At 37.0% G+C, this 18542-nt stretch overlaps 2 protein-coding genes and 1 non-coding gene across 6 annotated transcripts in view; 2 read left to right on the plus strand and 1 right to left on the minus strand.

The window, feature by feature from the left end:
* LOC136246067 (malonyl-CoA decarboxylase, mitochondrial-like) overlaps positions 1-2954 on the minus strand; it is a 15655-nt gene extending 12701 nt beyond the window's left edge. For 2 of the 4 annotated variants that reach the window (XM_066037515.1, XM_066037517.1), the window contains exons 1-5: positions 2680-2953; positions 2414-2575; positions 1589-1642; positions 1379-1477; positions 66-206 (exon numbers count right to left, since the gene is read on the minus strand). In XM_066037515.1, coding sequence (XP_065893587.1) covers positions 66-206; positions 1379-1477; positions 1589-1642; positions 2414-2575; positions 2680-2748 — 525 coding nt within the window. In that variant the 5' untranslated portion in view covers positions 2749-2953. Of the gene's footprint in view, positions 1-65; positions 207-1378; positions 1478-1588; positions 1643-2413; positions 2576-2679 lie in introns of all 4 variants that reach the window. The other 2 variants (XM_066037516.1, XM_066037514.1) reach the window with 2 other exon arrangements.
* Trnar-ccu (transfer RNA arginine (anticodon CCU)) lies at positions 1834-1906 on the plus strand. Its single transcript has one exon. It is a non-coding gene; the product is annotated as a tRNA-Arg (tRNA).
* Positions 2791-18061, plus strand: LOC136246070 (phosphatidate cytidylyltransferase, mitochondrial-like). The gene is made up of 9 exons (XM_066037518.1): positions 2791-2934; positions 3358-3537; positions 9676-9768; positions 15476-15626; positions 15842-15981; positions 16230-16329; positions 17037-17090; positions 17214-17276; positions 17898-18061. Exons 1-9 carry the CDS (start codon positions 2827-2829, stop codon positions 17966-17968), a joined length of 960 nt encoding a protein of 319 aa, XP_065893590.1. The 5' UTR covers positions 2791-2826; the 3' UTR covers positions 17969-18061.
* The last annotated feature ends 481 nt before the right edge of the window (positions 18062-18542 follow it).

The raw sequence follows: 18542 nt of genomic DNA on the forward strand, positions 1-18542 counted from the left end.
ACAGTTGTAACCAAGTATTCATTTACTCTATTAGAACATACAGTGCACTGAAGTATTAAACTCACTATGAGATCTGCTCTAAGGTCAACTAAGAATTTGACTCCTCCCTCCAGTTGACCAATCAGATTAAAGAGCTGCATGTACAGTGGGGACAGTGCATGTCTCATACGATCCTCACTCTTCACAATGGCTGGTATTCCACGCCCCTGAGATGGGATGTGATTTAACATCAGTATGTGTAGTATACTGTATGTTATGTGTCAATGTGTGTAATGTGTACTCGTGTGCATGTGTGTGTGTGTGTGTGTGTGTGTATGTGTGTGTGTGTGTGTGTGTGTGTGTATGTGTGTGTGCAAGTATAGTGTGTTGCTTCCTCTGCTGTAGTGGAGGACCACGTGACCTGAACAGACAATGCAAAGAAAAGAGCGTGTTTATTAGGGTTGGGCAATATTTCAATAAATCGCCAATATGGCCTAAGCAATTGCTTGCAATACCATTATTGCATGTATTTTTGCCTTCGTAATATTATCGCATAGGCAGCATTTATCATCTATTTTGTGTCTCTTCAAGGGCTCACACTTGATAAAGTTTGTGCATACTATGTCAATTGGTTAACTTGTTAGCAAAAAAGTTGTATTTGTAAACCATGTGGTTGTGTTTCAATTTTCACATGTAATATTGCAATAATCGCATCAATGACTCATGCAATAATTGCAAGTCACAAATTCAATATCACCCAACCCTAATGTGTATGTGTGTATGTAATGTGTGTGTGTGGTGTAAAAAGTTATAGGTTTGATGCTCAGTTGTGCCCAGTTTGCTGTTGTTATTGTTTCCTTGAGCAAGAATCTTTACTCACTTTGCTCTAGTTTATCCAGCTGTTAAAAGGGGACCTGGTATCAGCCAGGGAAGCAGCCCATCCAGCTGAAATCATTGGATATCTGGTATTGACTGGAGAAGCAAATACCAATTGTCCATGTCTCAGTGAAGGCTCAGGTGAGACATTAGGTGCCCACATCTTCACCCTCCAGTGGGTTACTGTTGTAGTCCTCCCAGAAGGATTTGCCTACACCGACTTAAAGTAACTGACACACAAGTGTCCTAGTGCTGGTCCACCGGCCATACTAACATGGTAGCCCTCCAAAAGCTGTACTTTTTTTGCTTTGCTTTTCATGTAAAGTATTGGTGTGTGTGGTGTTTTGTGTTTGTGTAGTGAGTATTGTGTGTGTGTGTGTGTGTGTGTGTGTGTGTGTGTGTGTGTGTGTGTGCAGTGCGAGTGTGTGTGTGTAGTGCGAGTGTGTGTACAAGTGCACAAGTCAGTGTGCATTTATATGTGAGTACAATAGAGTATATTTCATGTATGTATGGCAATGCTCACTTCATTGTGCAGAGTAATGTGCCGCTGCACTTGTTCCCTGACCCTGTCATGATCCACTCCAAGATCTCGTGCAACAACCGTCAGAAGTGCCAACCGGCTCTACACAAAAACCAAACAGTGATCTGTGTCCATATGATCATTATGTGCCACATACAGTTTTGTAGCCTTTCATTGTCCAGACAATACATGATAACGTGACCAACACTGTACCTGTTCATTGTCTCTGCACTTTAAATAATAATCACAAATGTCACTTGCCAAACCCTAAGAGAACAAGCAAGGTACAAGTATTGCGCATGAATGAATTATAGTATCTTCAACTAATGAAAGACAAAACTAGAGTGTAAACATGTACCATGTATGAATAAATTTAAAATCTTTAAGTTGTGAATCAGTGTGCTTACATTATGAAACAGCGCGTACAGTTAGGTTAAACTTATCACTTCTACATGTAGACCCCTGTGGCCTAATGGATAAGGCATTGGCCTCCTAAGCCAGGGATTGTGGGTTCAAGTCCCACCAGGTGTAAGAATTAGCTTTTTTAGACTGTCTCAATTAATGAATGCATTTTAATTAAAAAGTGACTGATCTACATATTAGAGTACTCAATTTGAACATTCTTTTTAAAGTCACATCTACCATACTCAGTTATGCTATAGCTAATGTATACCAAGAGCAAAAGTTCGTCTGCTATCGTAGCTACCCGCATTCTTCATGTTTTATTCTAACTCCCTGTATTCAAAGGCTTCAAGCCTTCTCTAGTGGGATAGCATCCACTTGCATACACAATGAGCAGACAGAAACGAAAATATCCAGTGATTCAAGAATTCAGGATTTAAAAATACTTAATGGACACAAAGTTTCAAGATAGCTTTCCATATGGCAGTACAGGCAATGTATTTTTACAAAGACAGCATTAACATTTTTTTGACAATAAATTAAGTACAATCATTAATACAAACAATAAATCACAGTAGTAACATTCAATACAGGTGACTCAGATATGATATGTAGATGGCAACTACATTCACGTACCTCTGGTATCAATTCAATGGCTTCAATACTCCTTTTGGCACGAACGGCAGCCTCCAGTTGATTGCGGGTGTGGCTAACAGACCTTTCCCCTGACCTCACAGCTGCTGCACCTTGACTCAGCCTGGACAGGAATTCCTCCCAAAAGGCATGCGCACCTCTGACCTACGAAAGTAAATCTAACTATGCAGCTGGATGGTCTGTTCCCTGGTTGACACCAGGCCTCAGCTGGGTAGACTAGAAATTATCAATAATACAGTTGAACGTACGTTATGTTCTCCAGAGAAGCATCTTCTGTACATGTATAACAAGGGTACACGTCTAAGGGTAAAATTCATTCTGTAGCTAAATGACCTTTATATCACCGAGTGCGCGTTATAACGTAATACTGCGCACTATTTAGAACTGTTTATCGAATGCATCCAGTCACAAAATTCTATGACACGATTCGGCTCAGCTTCCCAAAGGTCGCCTTTTCTTTTGCTTATGGATCTGCAGTGTTTAAACAGCTGGGAAGACCTCTGGTTAGTAAGTTTGAATATAAAAACACCTTTGCTGGTCTGGGATGGTTTTCTCATCCAATAGAGATATGAAATTCGACTTTCTGTTTATCACATGTGCCCAGGAATAGTACTAGTGGTGATGATGTGTTTGAAGAATCCATTTACAGGCTTTATGCCTTCATGATAATAATAATTAGCCTGAGCAACCAATGGTGTATGGCTCCAGCATTTAAATTATTATAAATAAATCACTGAGACCTTCCAATAATGGTACCAGAGGGTGTAATCCATGCCCATTGCTTGTAGGCACATGAAGGTTTCTACACACCTGCTCATTTATGTATTTTGTAGTAATCACTGTAAGTGGATAACACCCAAAATATAAAAATTTTGTAAAGCAGTCTGTCTTGGCAGTACCAAAATTTTTGTAATACATTACTGCAGGGCCACATGTTGGATTTCATCTTTGCCGTGGATGATCCAGTAAGCTGGCATAAGCAGAACCTAAAATGGAATTCAACCCATTATTCATTCTTGCGCCATCTGGGCGCAGGTAGTGTGGTTACGGTGCAGAGTTGGGCAGGACAGATCTACTACAACTCTCTTGTAGAGATGAATGGAAAGGTATGAATATATTATGTACAGTGGAGGACACCAGACATCAGGGGGCACTTAAAGTGTATCCACTGTTAGACCTCTGTAATAAGGACATCGTCATGGTGACGTGGTCCCATGTAAGGTGTATGGAATGGGGGTGATCCGCTGTATCCTTGTTGGTTTCTGTATAAACAACTATGGGCTAAGACATTATGTGGTACAGCATAGAGGCCTGATAGTAGAGGTGGCCTTTTTAAAAACGGTGGCTTCTAAGAAAAAAATTTTATTTTCTTGTAAACACACTATATATGTATTATAGATATGGAATTACTAAAGGAGTTTTAAAATTAATTTGCAAGTTTTCTGTAGTGTATGTAAATCTCTTTAGTGAATACATTGAGGATAATGACATGACATGTATTGTTAGGACACACTGAAACGTTCATAGCGACTAATGTAAATATTTTCTTTGTAGTACCTTAGTACTTGCAGCATTGCACACTTGTACTGTACCAGTGGCAAACCAAGTGGGGGCACATGTTCCATCCCCCCATAAAAAAACAACAAACAAACAATATTGAGATAATCTAATAGAGCAGTCAGTCAAATACTCCAATAGAACAGTCACCACACAACACTATTGAGAATCTCCTCCATAGTTGCTGCATATGTGCACAATCCCATGCATATGCATACTTAGCCTAGCTAAGAATATTTTGCAAATGAAATGCAGATGGTGATGTGTTTACCATTCTTTAGGCTCAGCTAAACTACTCACTTTTCCCTATACAACTCTAGGTCACTTAGAAAGCAGTTTGATTTAGACATTTGAACATAAAACTACTCTACGTCAAATTTTTCAGTCTTAAGATGTATGAAATAGCTTTAGCTTCTGCTCCCAGACCCTCTGTTCCATATGCCTACTATCCTGGTACACCATCCCCCTTGGACCTTCCCCTGTGTACATACATAAATGTGTTAGAGGCTGCAGATTTGTTTAGTAGTGGTTGGCTTATTACATGGTTTATATGTGGTAACCTGTTAATGTTTGATAATATGGACACTTAGACTTTAGTATGTAAACTGACCTTGTAATGTTGGTTCCACCATCCCAACATGTCCATAGTTTGTCTTGTTAAAGGTCCACTGAAATGGTGAAATACACTTAGCTATTATCAATCCTTTCTACCAGTGGGAAGTACACCTGTATGTAGGTTGGTGCATGTGGTTTAGTCAGATTTTGTTTTGTTTAGTTGCGTACTCATTTTCTTGATATGATGCGTTATGACGTAAGTTATTGACAAGCCACAATGTAGTGAAATGTATTATAGCATCTGATTCACAGAAGTGTCAATGTTGATCCATATACAGCCAGTTTTGATTTTAGTTTCAACTCATAATGGCTTGAAATATGGTAAGAACTTGTATTGCAGCCAGTTACAAGCCTATGGGAGTGGGGTAGTGAATGTACGTATGCTGGTGCAATCGTGAAGAATGCTTGAGAACACTTGTGAAAGTGGCTGTAAATCAACAGTACAGTGGTAGTAGCAAGCCACAGTTTGTTTCTTGACTGTATTGAATGTGTTTAATTAAGGGTGCACCCTTCCCAATACAGTGGGTAGAGATAGAGAAGAGATTCTGATGGTGCCACACTCCAAGGAGATTATAGGCCATAAAGATGAGGATATTAAACTTGATGAGCAAGTCTGACAACATTTCCATCATTTGTGCACTTGGTACTGCTAACCCAACTTTGTAAATCAAAGCCCGAGAAGTGCTGAGGAGAAGTTGAACTTCGGATAGTGCTCAGAGAGTGCAAAAAACTGCAGCTCATACCAGTACAGCAACAGCTTCCCCATCATTTACCAGAAGAACTCTTCAGTGACCTTGGAACGCTGTGATGAAATGCTAGATATCACTACCCTCACTACAGATTTCCCAGCCTTGTCTGACTTCATCAGCTTTCCCATTAGGTTCTGGTCTGATGTCGCATTGTGACATAACCATACTTTGTAACTTAATATTTCAGTAGGACAACATTATTAAATTATTAAAAGGTGCATTTGCTTGTACAAACTAGAGCTGGGCAATATTTCAATATATTGGCAATATGAGATATCAAGAGTTCATAATATAGTAGTGGGGAGAGTGTCTAACTGAAATACTTACATGGAACACAATGTGTTAAGTTACACCTGAGTCTGTCCAAAGAATAAAGACTTGACCTTATCAACACCATTTAACGCTAATCAACAGCTTCTCTATCACCAGTGGAGGTATTGATTTAATCAAAGAGAAACTTAACCCAGTGTGTTTGTACAAGGTATATTGACAGTAGGACACTCTCTCCCATTATTATGTTATGAACTCTTAACGATATTGAACTACACAATATATCATATCGAGGTAAATTATAGAGCCACAGTAATATCGTCTAGACAATATATTTGTCAATATCGCCTATATCGCCTAGTTAAATCTGGCTAGTGGTTGTGTTTCTTGCACTTGCTATATACCTACAAGGAAAGGCAATTCGATAATGGGCAATTCCAGCTGTTGTCTGTAACCATTTCACTTTCTATGAGGGTCATTCCATGTCAAGTCAACAAGGAATTTAGGGTCACCTCTCGGATTTTGACAAAACTTGGTGTGTTTGTAGTGCCTGTGATGCTTATCACTCATGCAAATGTTTAGCTCCATACACCCCATATTTTCTGATTTATGACCATAAAATATTTTGAGTATTTCAGGAAAATTTGGTCCATATTTAGTTACAAAATTGACTGTAACTTCGCACTGTGTAAATATTTTTAAACACAATTTTTACTGATGGAAGACTGTTGATTGACCTTTCCAGTGATCCTTGATTATGGGATACCTACTTAATTATGGTTCAAAAATACTTTATTGAAAACCTTAATCCTTTATATTTCAAAAAAGGCTGCTTGAAGATCTTTGAATTTTTTGTGGATAATGATTGGATCATGGTCTATGTTTGATGACATTTTTGTGGTGGGACCACAATGGGCTCAAGAGATATAATGAATTATGTTGTGGTGTGCAGTGGAATTTTGTAGTCAATTATTGCTATATGGGGGTGTACACCTCCAATAACCACTCACAACAAGGCCATGCCAAGATTGTCTTACAGAGTGAAGGTGTCTAGGCACAATGCAACCTGTATTAGTGACCACCTGTATTGAAAGACCACCTGTGTGCTGCAGTTAATTTATACTTCTTTAATTGGATATCAATATATAACACCAAAGCATCAACCCTTTCTAGTAAATCCAAAAAATGGTCCTTATTAGACAGGCTGACTTTAAATTACAGATCTGACCACCATGTGTCCATAAACATATCATGTGAATGTTGTACCATCTCTTCAGAAATATCTTCTTTATCAAGTTGAATCCCACTGTAGTGGACTTAGCCCTATTTAAGTTGCGTATGTGGCTGCATAGGTATGTATAACAGAACTCCTCAAAAGGGATACCTGGACACCAGTGTTGGGAGTAACGCGTTAACGCGTTACCTAATATTATTACTTTTGTGGTACCTAAGTAATATAACGAAATACGCTATAAAAACAGGTAATATAACTCAAGTTACTTTACTTACAAATGTAACATGTTACCTAAGTAATATAGTTACTGTAATGAGTCTAATATTACATAATATTATTACTACAAGTAATGAAGTTACTAATCTCGTTAGTAATCCACTGAGCAATGCCTAGCCACAACGAAGTATTGAAGCCTACTGAATGAAGCTTATTCACCAGCTTCTTACTTATAACCAAGATTTGCACATTTCCCAACAACGAAATCATGTCACGTGATAAGGTGGTAGTTTCACACGTGACAGCTTAAGGCTGTGGACACAAAGTAATATAATATGTAATATTATTATAGTTACTTTATTTTATGGGTAATATGTAACTGTAACTAAATAGTTCAGTTGCAAGTAATGTGTAACTAGTTACTTTTAAAAGTAACTTGCCCAACACTGCCGGACACCTTGATAATCAGGACACCTACTTATACTCCCACTCTAGTGGTGCACATACCTTTGAACCAAGATACTTTCTGTGGCCCATGTAATAAGACCACTTTATTATGGTCCTAGGGTTTTTACCATATACATGCATTACTTACACCTCAATATATCAAATTAATTTTTAAATTATGTTATATTTGTGACCACTTTGAAGATCAAAACAAAAAATCATGCACACGCTCACAATACGTAAACATGTTGACTACATTTTCATGTGTATTTAACATTTGCCTGTACTGATTTTCAAAGCATAAATGCAAAATACTTTGAAAAATCATTTAGTAATTACAGTAGTATATATCACACATTGAGGTGCAAACAAGGATAATATTAAAAAAAACTCTTGGTACAAGTAATGTATCCACTGCATACAGTGTGACTCTTCTATTCCCTGGACCCATTGATAAAGTGTTCATTTTTAAGAAACTACAGACTTCTTGGGTCAAAATGTATGTACTTTTATAAAGTGAGATCATAGATCATAAATGGCTATCAACAGCCGGGGTATCCTTTTTGAGGAGGACTGTTGTACCTATGTAGCCATGTACGTAACTTGAATAGTGTGGAGTGGGGCTACATATATAAGTGCAATACGGCAGGATTTGACTTAAAAATAAGGTATTTCTGAAGAGATGGTACAGCATTCACATGTTTATGGATGCATGATGATCTCATTTAAAGTCCACCTTCCAATAAGGACCACTTTTGGATTTGCTATAGTACATTTGCGTTGAGCTGAATCCTCAAAAACATTTAATAACTCATGGATGCAATTACACACGATCTTGAAATTTGGCCCATTTGTAGTACTGCTTGACCCGCTAAAAATATTTCAAAATCTTGTTGTTCAAATGTTTGACATAATATTTACGGCCAATCAAATTTTTCACAATACATTTCCTATGGAGAAGCCATATAAGTATAGTGCCCATTAGAGCCTATTCCCGAACTTGTAATGGAGCCAAACCGTACGCGTCTGTTGTTGACACCTTTGCTGTTACCAATAATCATCTGGTTGGCAGAAATGTTAACTCTGTTGAGAAAAAATCCACTTTTAATTTTTAGCTGTTTTTCAGGGTTCAGCTCAACGTGAACATACTATAGAAAGGGTTGATGCTTTGGTGTTATATATTGATATCCAATTAAAGAAGTATCAATTAACTGCAGCACATAGGCGGTCTTTCAATACAGGTGGTCTTTCAATACAGGTGGTCACTAATACAGGTTGCACTGTACCTAGACACCTTCACTCTGTAAGACAAACTTGGCATGGCCTAGCTTGTTGTGAGTGATTATTGAAGGTATACACTCTCATACAGCAATAATAGACTACAAAATTCCACTGCACACCACAACATATTTCTTTATATCTCTTGAGCCCATTGTAATCCCACCACAAAAATTTTATCAATCATAGACCATGACCCAATCATTATTCAACAAAAAATTCAAAGAATTTCAAGCGGCCTTTTTTTGAAATAAAAAGGATTAAAGCATTCAATAAAGTATTGTTGAACCATAATTAAGTAGATATCCCATAATTTAGGGATCACTGCAAACGTTGATCAACAGTCTTCCATCAGTGAAAATTGTATTTAAAAATATATACATAGTGTGAAGTTACAGTCGATTTTGTAACTAGAGATGGACCAATTTTTCAAGAAATATTCATAATATTTGTGGTCATAAATCAGAAACTATGTGGTGTATGGAGCTAAAAATTTGCATGAATCACAGGTACTACAACATACCAAGTTTCAGCAAAATCCAAGAGGTCACCCTAAATTCCTTGTTGGAATGACCCATGACATAATATGATGCAATAATGTGTTATGTAATGTCACTAGTCTCACTGCTTGACAAATCTAATTATACTCAACATTTAATCATATCGTGAATATAAGCTTGTCAATATATCGAATAGCATTATTTTCAGTATCACCCAGGACTAGTACAAACTACTTATTTATTCAATGAAATGGTAAATGAATCATTTCAGTGGATCTTCAATAACCTTGTTTATTTGTTAGAAAAATGAAGCAATATTATGATAGCTAGTCAACATATACGCAGTGGTGACTGACTATGTGTCTGTTGTCCTTTCAGCTTATCAAATATGGAGTAGTGTCAGTGCATGATATGTGTCATGACCTACGACACTGGAACACTCTTTATGTTAGTGGCAGGCTACACAAACCAGTGAGTTTTACATACTGTGAACTGTTTATTATAAAAACTGTGGTTACAGTGTAGTGTGTGTGTGTAGTGTGTGTGTGTGTGTGTGTGTGTAGTGTAATGTAGCGTGTGTCACTTGCCAACCCAGCTTGGCATTGGCCTGGTAGTCGAAGGGTTCCAGGTTCAATGCCCAGTTATGCCAATTTGGTGTTGTTGTTTCCTTGAGCAAGAAACTTTACTTGCGCTGCTCCAGTCTACCCAACTGTATAATGGAGACTTGGTGACCAGGTGTCAACTGGAAAAGCAGCCCACCCAGCTGTAACATTAATGGCTACCTGGTGTTGCTGGGGAAGCGAATTTCCAACTTGTTGGAGTTGCTGTGGAACTTCAGATTCCTCGACCTCTCTTCTTGAGACCTGGACTGTCCTACTGCGAATTACTAGTCCTGCCCCAGGATACACAAGACTCAAGTGCCTGAATGGTGCACAGACATCCTGCTACTTGTTCGCTGGTTGGGAATTGCACAGCTTTGCTTTGTAGTGTGTGTGTGTGTGTGTGTGTGTGTGTGTGTGTGTGTGTGTGTGTGTGTGTGTGTGTGTGTGTGTGTGTGTGTGTGTGTGTGTGTGTGTGTGTGTGTGTGTGTGTGTGTGTGTGTGTGTGTGTGTGTGTGTGTGTGTGTGTGTGTGTGTGTGTGTGTGTGTGTGTGTGTGTGTGTGTGTGTGTGTGTGTGTGTGTTTGTAGCATGTATATGTAGTGTGAGTGCAGGAAGAACAGTATCGCAATTTTCACACATTTGTACTGTAACTCCTTTCTCCTATATCTGAATAAAACTGGTTTTACAATGGAACTGCCTGCCAGGTAGGACAGGTCATGTAGTACTACTGTATATTCAAGCAAAATCTCCATAGTATTTCCTGAGATATGAGCAACCTAAATTTCTTTGCATACTTTGCAAATAAGCAAAAATGCATTGTCCAAAATCTAGCACATGTGAAGGTGGCCCCAAAGCAATGTTGATCAGTACCAATTTAAATTGTGTAGACATTCACACAAAGTTATAACTGCTTAATTTTCTGACATGCCTAGAGGGTAAACCACTTAAATTGGTTGCAGATGGAGTAACCATCACAATAGTGCATGGTTTGTAGGAAATTGGAAAAAGGCTATGAATGTAGAAGAGCCATTTGATGGTTTAGAAGAAATACAATTTATAACAGCAACAACAATTTATTTTGTATTATAGCAACAATTTATTCAAATAGTTTGTTATTTGTTCTAAATCAAGTATTTGAATGCTGTTGGAGCAGATTTGATATTCTATAGACATTTACTCACAACAATAAAGTATTAGATTTAATAAAACTTATTGTCAAAATAATGAGAGTTGTACCAACAGATAAGCACAAATGTACCAATTCAAATATTTGTTCCTTTTAAAACTATTCGTTTTGTTAGCATTTAGAATATTTGTTTTAGCCCTAATTGAGGTACATGTACTCTAATTGTACACTCACCGTACTAGAGCATTTAGTTTGTATGATCACAGCACATATTCAGCATGCAATCACACTTGTACAATTGTTCATTATACAGTACATAAAAGCTAAGCATATTGATATTCTTCTGTGTTCCTGTTGAAAAGAAGAAAAAGATAGGCACATAAAAGCAAGCCTCAAAGCTGGCTATGGGTCAGCTGTGGGGCTTGTAAACACAAAAGAAGTAATACCTATTCAAAATAAAACAGCCAAGTTGTGGAAAGGGTCCAGCCCCTCTGAAAGTCAAGTTGAAAAAGTTGCAAAATCAAAGGTGGCACCTGAGAAATGGCTGCAATGATGTCTATGTCATTGTTAAACTTTATTTTTTTAACATTGGCATCACTGCAGCCATTTCTTCGCTGCCATCCTGTATGATATCTTTTCTTGCTGGCTTTTTGGGGACTGTATCCTTATTTTAAAGCTTGGCTGTTTGGCATAAATTTTTGTAGGTATGTACATATATATGTGATCGGACCTGCAATAACCCGACACAATCACACAAGTCTAAATTTACAGTATACAGCATTGAATACAATGGGTTGTATATTATTGAAAAAATTCTGTATATTTTTAGTAAGCCTCTTTCCTCGTGAAGGAAGGGACTAACAATAAACCCTCTTATTCGCCCGAGTTGGAAAATGCTTTTGTTGTTGCAGTAGACCTAAGGATATGCAAGTTATGAGCATTTGTTTACGTCATGTCAAAACGATCGTACGCAATTGATTTTTCTTCATGAATTTTGCCTTTGTATGCAGTGAAGAAAGGCGAGTAAAGGACAAACTTACCCAGTAATTGATTCCCTTATTCATGGTGAACACGATGGTGAAAATTTCAGCTCCGTACCTCAATCTGTTGGTACGTAAGTTACAACCGTTTTTGCAAGTGCCTGAAATTTATTTTCCCTATACATAGATTTTTCTGTTGTTGCTACTTTGTAGGGCTGTAACTCCAAAAGTTATTGGCATATGAGGCTGAAACTTTGCCAAAGGGTACACATAGCTAAGTAGTTTTTATTTTAATAAACAGGAATTCGAAAAATGCACGATTGTGTCAGGTTTTCGCAGATCCAGTCACATATGTATCTAGATAAATAATGGTACATTATTTGTACAATTTTTCTGTCAGCAAATTTTGAGACTATGCTTAGCACACTTAATTTTTATTACTAAGCAGACAGTATGTCCAGATATACAGTGCAATTAATGCACACATGTGAATATATAGTTAGTCCACTGATTCCTTTATTGTGTAAAACAACTCCTTATGCCATCAAAATTTTATTAGCTGTTTATTCGCAATTATGCTTCTTGTAAAAGCAAGCATTACCATCATGCTTTATTATATAGACAAAGGTTTACTTTTGCATTATTTCTGAATATGTTTAGCATAGAAGGTGATTACCCTCCGCTATGAAATCTGTTGGGAGTTTCTTTCACTACGAAATCTGTAGGAGATTCTGGAATTTCTTTTAACACTAAACCTCTCGGCAGTTATTTTCCACGAGTTCTTTCAGTGCAAAATTTGTTGGGAGTTCTTTTAAGTAGGGATGAACATTTATTCACTTATCATAATAGTCGTGATTATTCTGTTGGCAATAATTAACATAGTCTAATATTCATCAACTAGTGATAATCAAAATTGAAAATTATCATATAATAACCGTGATGTGATAATTGAGGAGTTTTCCAAATGAATAGCCATTCAATTTTTTGTCATTTAGTTGAATATTTCAGTGTTTGGTGTAAATGGACGAAAATGGCTCATGACAATAATCGTACAGTAGGAATGTCAATATTTCCCATCCTTATTTTTAGCACGAAATCTGTTAAAATATATTTCGCTCTTACACTATAAGCATACATATATGTAAAGCAGCTTATCCCTTCTGTTTTTCTTGCTTGTTGCCATGCACATGCCCTTTTTGCTTGCAATTACACTGTAATAATAGTGTACAGCATACATTGCTTGTTAGTTACAGCTACATTCTACAACAATACATACTAAGTGTTTCAGCAGTTCAGCTTAGTCTTTTGAAAAGCACTCTCCACACTTGCGATGCACAGTCTTTGAGCACAGGAAGACTGTAATGATGACACACTGTTGTGTGAGGAAAATGCTGATAGTGAGAATACCAAACAGCACCGTATCATTGTTGAATACGACATCAAGTACGTACATCAAAAAGTATAAGCCAACCACTGCTCCCATGGAAAAACCAAGCTTACGTAAAAAGAGACTGCTGTCTGTCCAAGATGGCCGGGTTGCTGATATCCTTGTTAAGTTGGTAAGTGTAGTAGAGATATATAGGCAATAAACAGTACAAGTCGGGCTGTCTTGTTAATACCAACGATACCAATTGTAATTCGTGTTGTGTTGTAGTCAGTGTGGTCATTGAGGTAAGTGCAGTTCCCGTTTGGTTGAATTACAGTTTTGTAATTACCTGTTGCTACATCGTAGCTTATAATGAAGAAAAGGGTAAGCAGCATTGTGCCAAGTATGTAGATCTTATAATGCCTGAAGTGTTGGTTAAACTGTTCTGGCGTCACCCTTCTGCAAACAAGAGCCGAGTCATATATCATTAGCAACTTTCCGACTACAGTACGAAGCTCTTTGAATATCAAATGCATAACAACTATACACCCACTGACAGTTACTAACAGAAGTACGACAGGAAATGTTATTGCCAGTATAAGGTACTCAGAGACCATGCTATTTGGCTTAATACAAGGTACCTCGTTCTCTAGTTTAGCAATAACCACTGAAGTGTGACTATCTGTTGGGGTAGTAACAATGAGACTATCGGTAGTGTAGACAATATCCAGTTTCTCTCCAGTGTTGATCCTCTTGATGGTGCAGTTATCAACCAGGCAGTATTGTAGGGTAGTGACTTGTTGGAGGTCATCATCACCACTAGCTGGTAGTTGTTGATCAGCCCTTACTGACTGTAGTAAGGATAACAATGAAAGTAGAGTAAGCCAAGCCATCAACTTTTCTTGTTCTCCTACATCACAAATAACAGTGATTGTAGTACTAATAGTGATGTGTGTGGTGTTTAAACAGACCCACAGTCGCACAGTGATTTTTGTTACAGTGTCTTAGTATGTGTAAAATTCTTTATAGAATGTATTCACACTTATTCTGTTGTGTTTTTGTTAATGATAAGAGATATTGCATTGGCACCACGTGCATACACAGTACACACACACATGCACTAAAATACCAGATACAAATAAAGTAAACAATAAAAATTAGGAATTTAGTTAAAGTAGAGATCATAGAAATAAACAGACTTAATGGAGGCTTTAGTCATATTAGTGGACATTTAATCTCTACTTGATTCATGGCTATACTACTGACAAGCAGTAAGACTGAAGTGAGAATTAAACGTCCACTAGTACAGGTATAGGCCTTTTTCATCCATTTATTTATGTCTTAAGGCTTATACACAAGTGTTGAAGATCTGTAGGATGCCTGGTCCTACAGCCTGTTTAAAGATGTTATATTAAGTATGTTTGAAAAGGAGAAGATTGAGTGCCTTGGCAGCCTTTTATGGTCCCTACTTGAATTTCTATTTGTCAAACATAAGGATATGTAGTACATATCACTAATTAACAGAATAAAATTACAGGGGCATACCCTGGAGAATTTTCAGGGGTTTCAGTAAACCTTTTTGGATTTTACGCACTACTTGAAGTGATGAGAGAACTTTGGTTTCCAGAATCTGGAATCTATCATTAACTATAAATATTTATCTTAGTCAGGAAATACACGATAGTTTCTCACACTATACTATTTGTAGCTTTGTTGTGAACAATTTTGGAGAAAAGATTGAGAAACTTTAAGAAAGCAGTCAGGCAGTATCAACTACTTTAATATAATAGTCACCTAGCTGTAGGGAAAACTCCTTTAATTTTCTGTGTACACCTCTGAATCTGTTTTATTGTTAAAAAAACAATTGAAGCTTGTTGTACAGCTAGGGAATTCTAAGAGACACAATTGCCTGTTTTTACTAAGTGAACAAAAATATAAAGTTGGTATACTTCAACCTTTGTGCACCAACTGCATCTTGATTATTGTATTTTTCTGTAAATCCTCTCTAATATTGTACCTCTTAATTGTATGACTCCTTGCAACATTTCACTTGTTCATAAATTCTTGAAATATGTATGTATTATCCAATCATTGCCCTCCATTAGGTGCTAATGCTAGAGCAAGCCCCACCTCCAATGGTCAGTGCTGCAATAGCTACTAACCTTTCTATGGCTGTGCATTCGTCTTTGTTGATGTTGCCTGAAAAGTTTAGCAAAGAACAGTTATATACTACAATAGCAGGATTATCTTATCAAGGTACTGTGTGTCCTTAATTTTTTGTGTACGTATGTGTATATTGTGTGTGTGTACGCGTGCCACTCTTGTACCCCTGCGGAGGCCTTCTAGGGTGATTTCCACCAGAAATCTGCACAAACAGCAAAAACAGTGGAACGTATGTTCCATGGTGGACATTGACACTGAGGACACTGTGTGATGTGTTTGCACGTATTACACTTATTGTTCCTCTTCAGGTGATTTCAGGATGATAGTTGGTGAAGACAAAAACAAAGTTAGGAACATCGTTACACCTCATTTAGGAGAGTTTCACCATCTGTACAGCAACACAATCAACAGTGACTACATCTCTATTGGATCTGATCATATCATACAGGTCTGTTAACTGTGATAAGTGATTGTACATAGTAGAAGTTGTATTAAGTGTAGTGAAATGAAGTTCTAAATATGCTATGAATAAATGTACAAGAGTTAAAGCAATTACTGTTAATTGTTATCAAAGAAGCAGAACAATTGAGACTATGAGGCTTGGTGTATGGCATTTAATGTGCTATGCTTGTTAAGAAGTTTCATGTAATGCTAGCAATGTTCTTGTCAATTGTTTTGTTATTCTGTCACACTCAGGACAAGAGCACAAATGCTACTGTACGTCACTTAACACAGTTACCCTCAACTATACAAGACAATCTGCTACGCTACACTGGACTAGCCAGCTTTAGTGAAGGTTAGTGGCTTAATGTTGTTTAGATGTGAGCACTGAGCATGCATAAATGTATATAGCTTACATTTACACATGTACACATGTATTGCATGTTCTGTTGAATAAGCTGTACTGATGGTGTATCATTTGTAGTTTTTCAACTGTTGCTTTGTATACGTAGCTATGCTGCTGGAGTACTCACATGTCTTGCTGCATTTGTACGTAGTTATAAACCTACATTAATTTTTGTCAAGGAAAATATTAAGCAGGGTACAAATTTTTCTGCCTTGAATACATTGTACATGATAAAAAAATGCATTCATAAACACAGATAATACTGTAATAATTCAGTCACCTTCTTCTGTGCCTCTCTCCAAAAGAATCAATGTGTCCAGATTCAGTGATATTATCAAAAATACTCCTAGATAAGTCCAATTGACTGATTTGAATAATAGAAAATAGCAAAGTAATAAGATACATAGTTTGTAGTGGTCATTGTCTAGCATTTTATGATCATTCTAATAGTGCTAGCCTTCTGCATAGGATACTGTGTGGGATACATTCACACAATCTATCGAAATCTTATATTGTGTCTAGTTTAAGATAAATGGAAAGCAGTAGCATCTTCAAAAACAGCATTGGCTAATGTAAAAAATGGTAGTCAACCAGTTAGAATTATACTTATACTCACAGTATGTATTGGTAACATGGTACTCATTTTATTTGTTTAGAGAACGTACAGAGAATTGCAGAAGATACCTCTCTACCAGAACATGTTCACAAGTGTAAGTACGTACCTACAGTAGAACAATACAATACTACTATTTGACTGATCTGCTAGTTATAGTGGTCAAATAGCTGGATACGTATGTGCACAAGTTTGATTATTATTTTTGTTCTTGTTGTAGCTATCAAGAGAGTGGTTGCTAGGATCAGTTTAAACCAAAGCTTAAAGGGCATACTAACAGCAGGTAAATACTTGAACATCCCTACTGTATGTGTACGTAAGTTTTTGATGTCAAACTAAAGACTTGTGTTATTAATTAAACGTGTCATAAGATACATGCAGGAGCTATTCAGAGGGCCATATATGTACATGATAGTGCATGTACAGTATGTGGCTATCTGTAGGTGTATATATGTGGTGTGAAAAGTTCATCCATCATATGTCTGAAGAATGGACAGCTTTTTTGCTAATACTACATTGTAGAACACTACGACATTAATTGTATAAGCCTTGTCAAATTGATTAATTGGTTCATTAATGACTGAAAAATTAAATGAATTTCATAAATGCTAAAATACACTGTTGTTTACCTACAAACATTTCTCAAAGCATACTGTGGCTGCAAACAAGCTGCTTCGTCAAGACCATATCCCTTACTTGTATTTTTTGGTATTCCTTTTGTGTTATTTTTGTTAATATTTTTAACTGTACGCCAACCTACCAACCCTATACTCTTGAGATTTTTGCCAGTGAAACAGCTAGTCAAATTGAAGTAGCCTAATGTAAAGGTTGTGCATGTATGCATACATAATGACAGATATTAAAGAGTCAAGTTGTCATTTTGACTGATATTTAATCAATATAGGGATTAGTAAGAGTGTACTCTACAGTGGAAAGAAACTGCAAAAAATGAAAACTAGTACTGTTAAAAAATAAAGTGTATGTATTATGTACAATTTTTTTGTCTGTACAATTTCTCAACTTTTCATCATGCATGTATGTACCAAGGAAATCATACCAATCCTTTGGTTAACTAGCATAGTACAAGTGACTGTAAGTTAGTCATGTAACATGTTGAAGTTTCTCTTCTACGGTACATGTTACGCTCCATCAAATAATACACTAATTTACTGGTGCTAGCTGATAAGGGGTGATTTGCACCAAACCTGCTATCTCATGGTTAAAATGGCCTGGGAAGGCCAGGGTAACTGTGTAACTTAAGGTTCTACTATGTCACAAAGTAAGCCCTGTATCATCACTAGGGTACCTTCTGTGGCTCCAGAAATATTTCCGAATTTTCTGCTGCATGCACATTTAAATCAAGGGTCTGGGGGCATGCTTTCCTAGGAAAGGTTGAAAATGAGATTGAATCTGGTAACAATTTTTAATTTACTCTGATATTTTGATCATAATCTTAAGAATTGATTAATATAGGTTGCTTATGTTTGCTTCTGCTGGCATAGTACCAGAAGTAGGCTAAAGAGTTAAGAGGTGGAGCTATGTGAAGTTT

The sequence above is a fragment of the Dysidea avara genome, chromosome 15 (assembly GCF_963678975.1).
Source record: "Dysidea avara chromosome 15, odDysAvar1.4, whole genome shotgun sequence".
NCBI lineage: Eukaryota > Metazoa > Porifera > Demospongiae > Dictyoceratida > Dysideidae > Dysidea > Dysidea avara.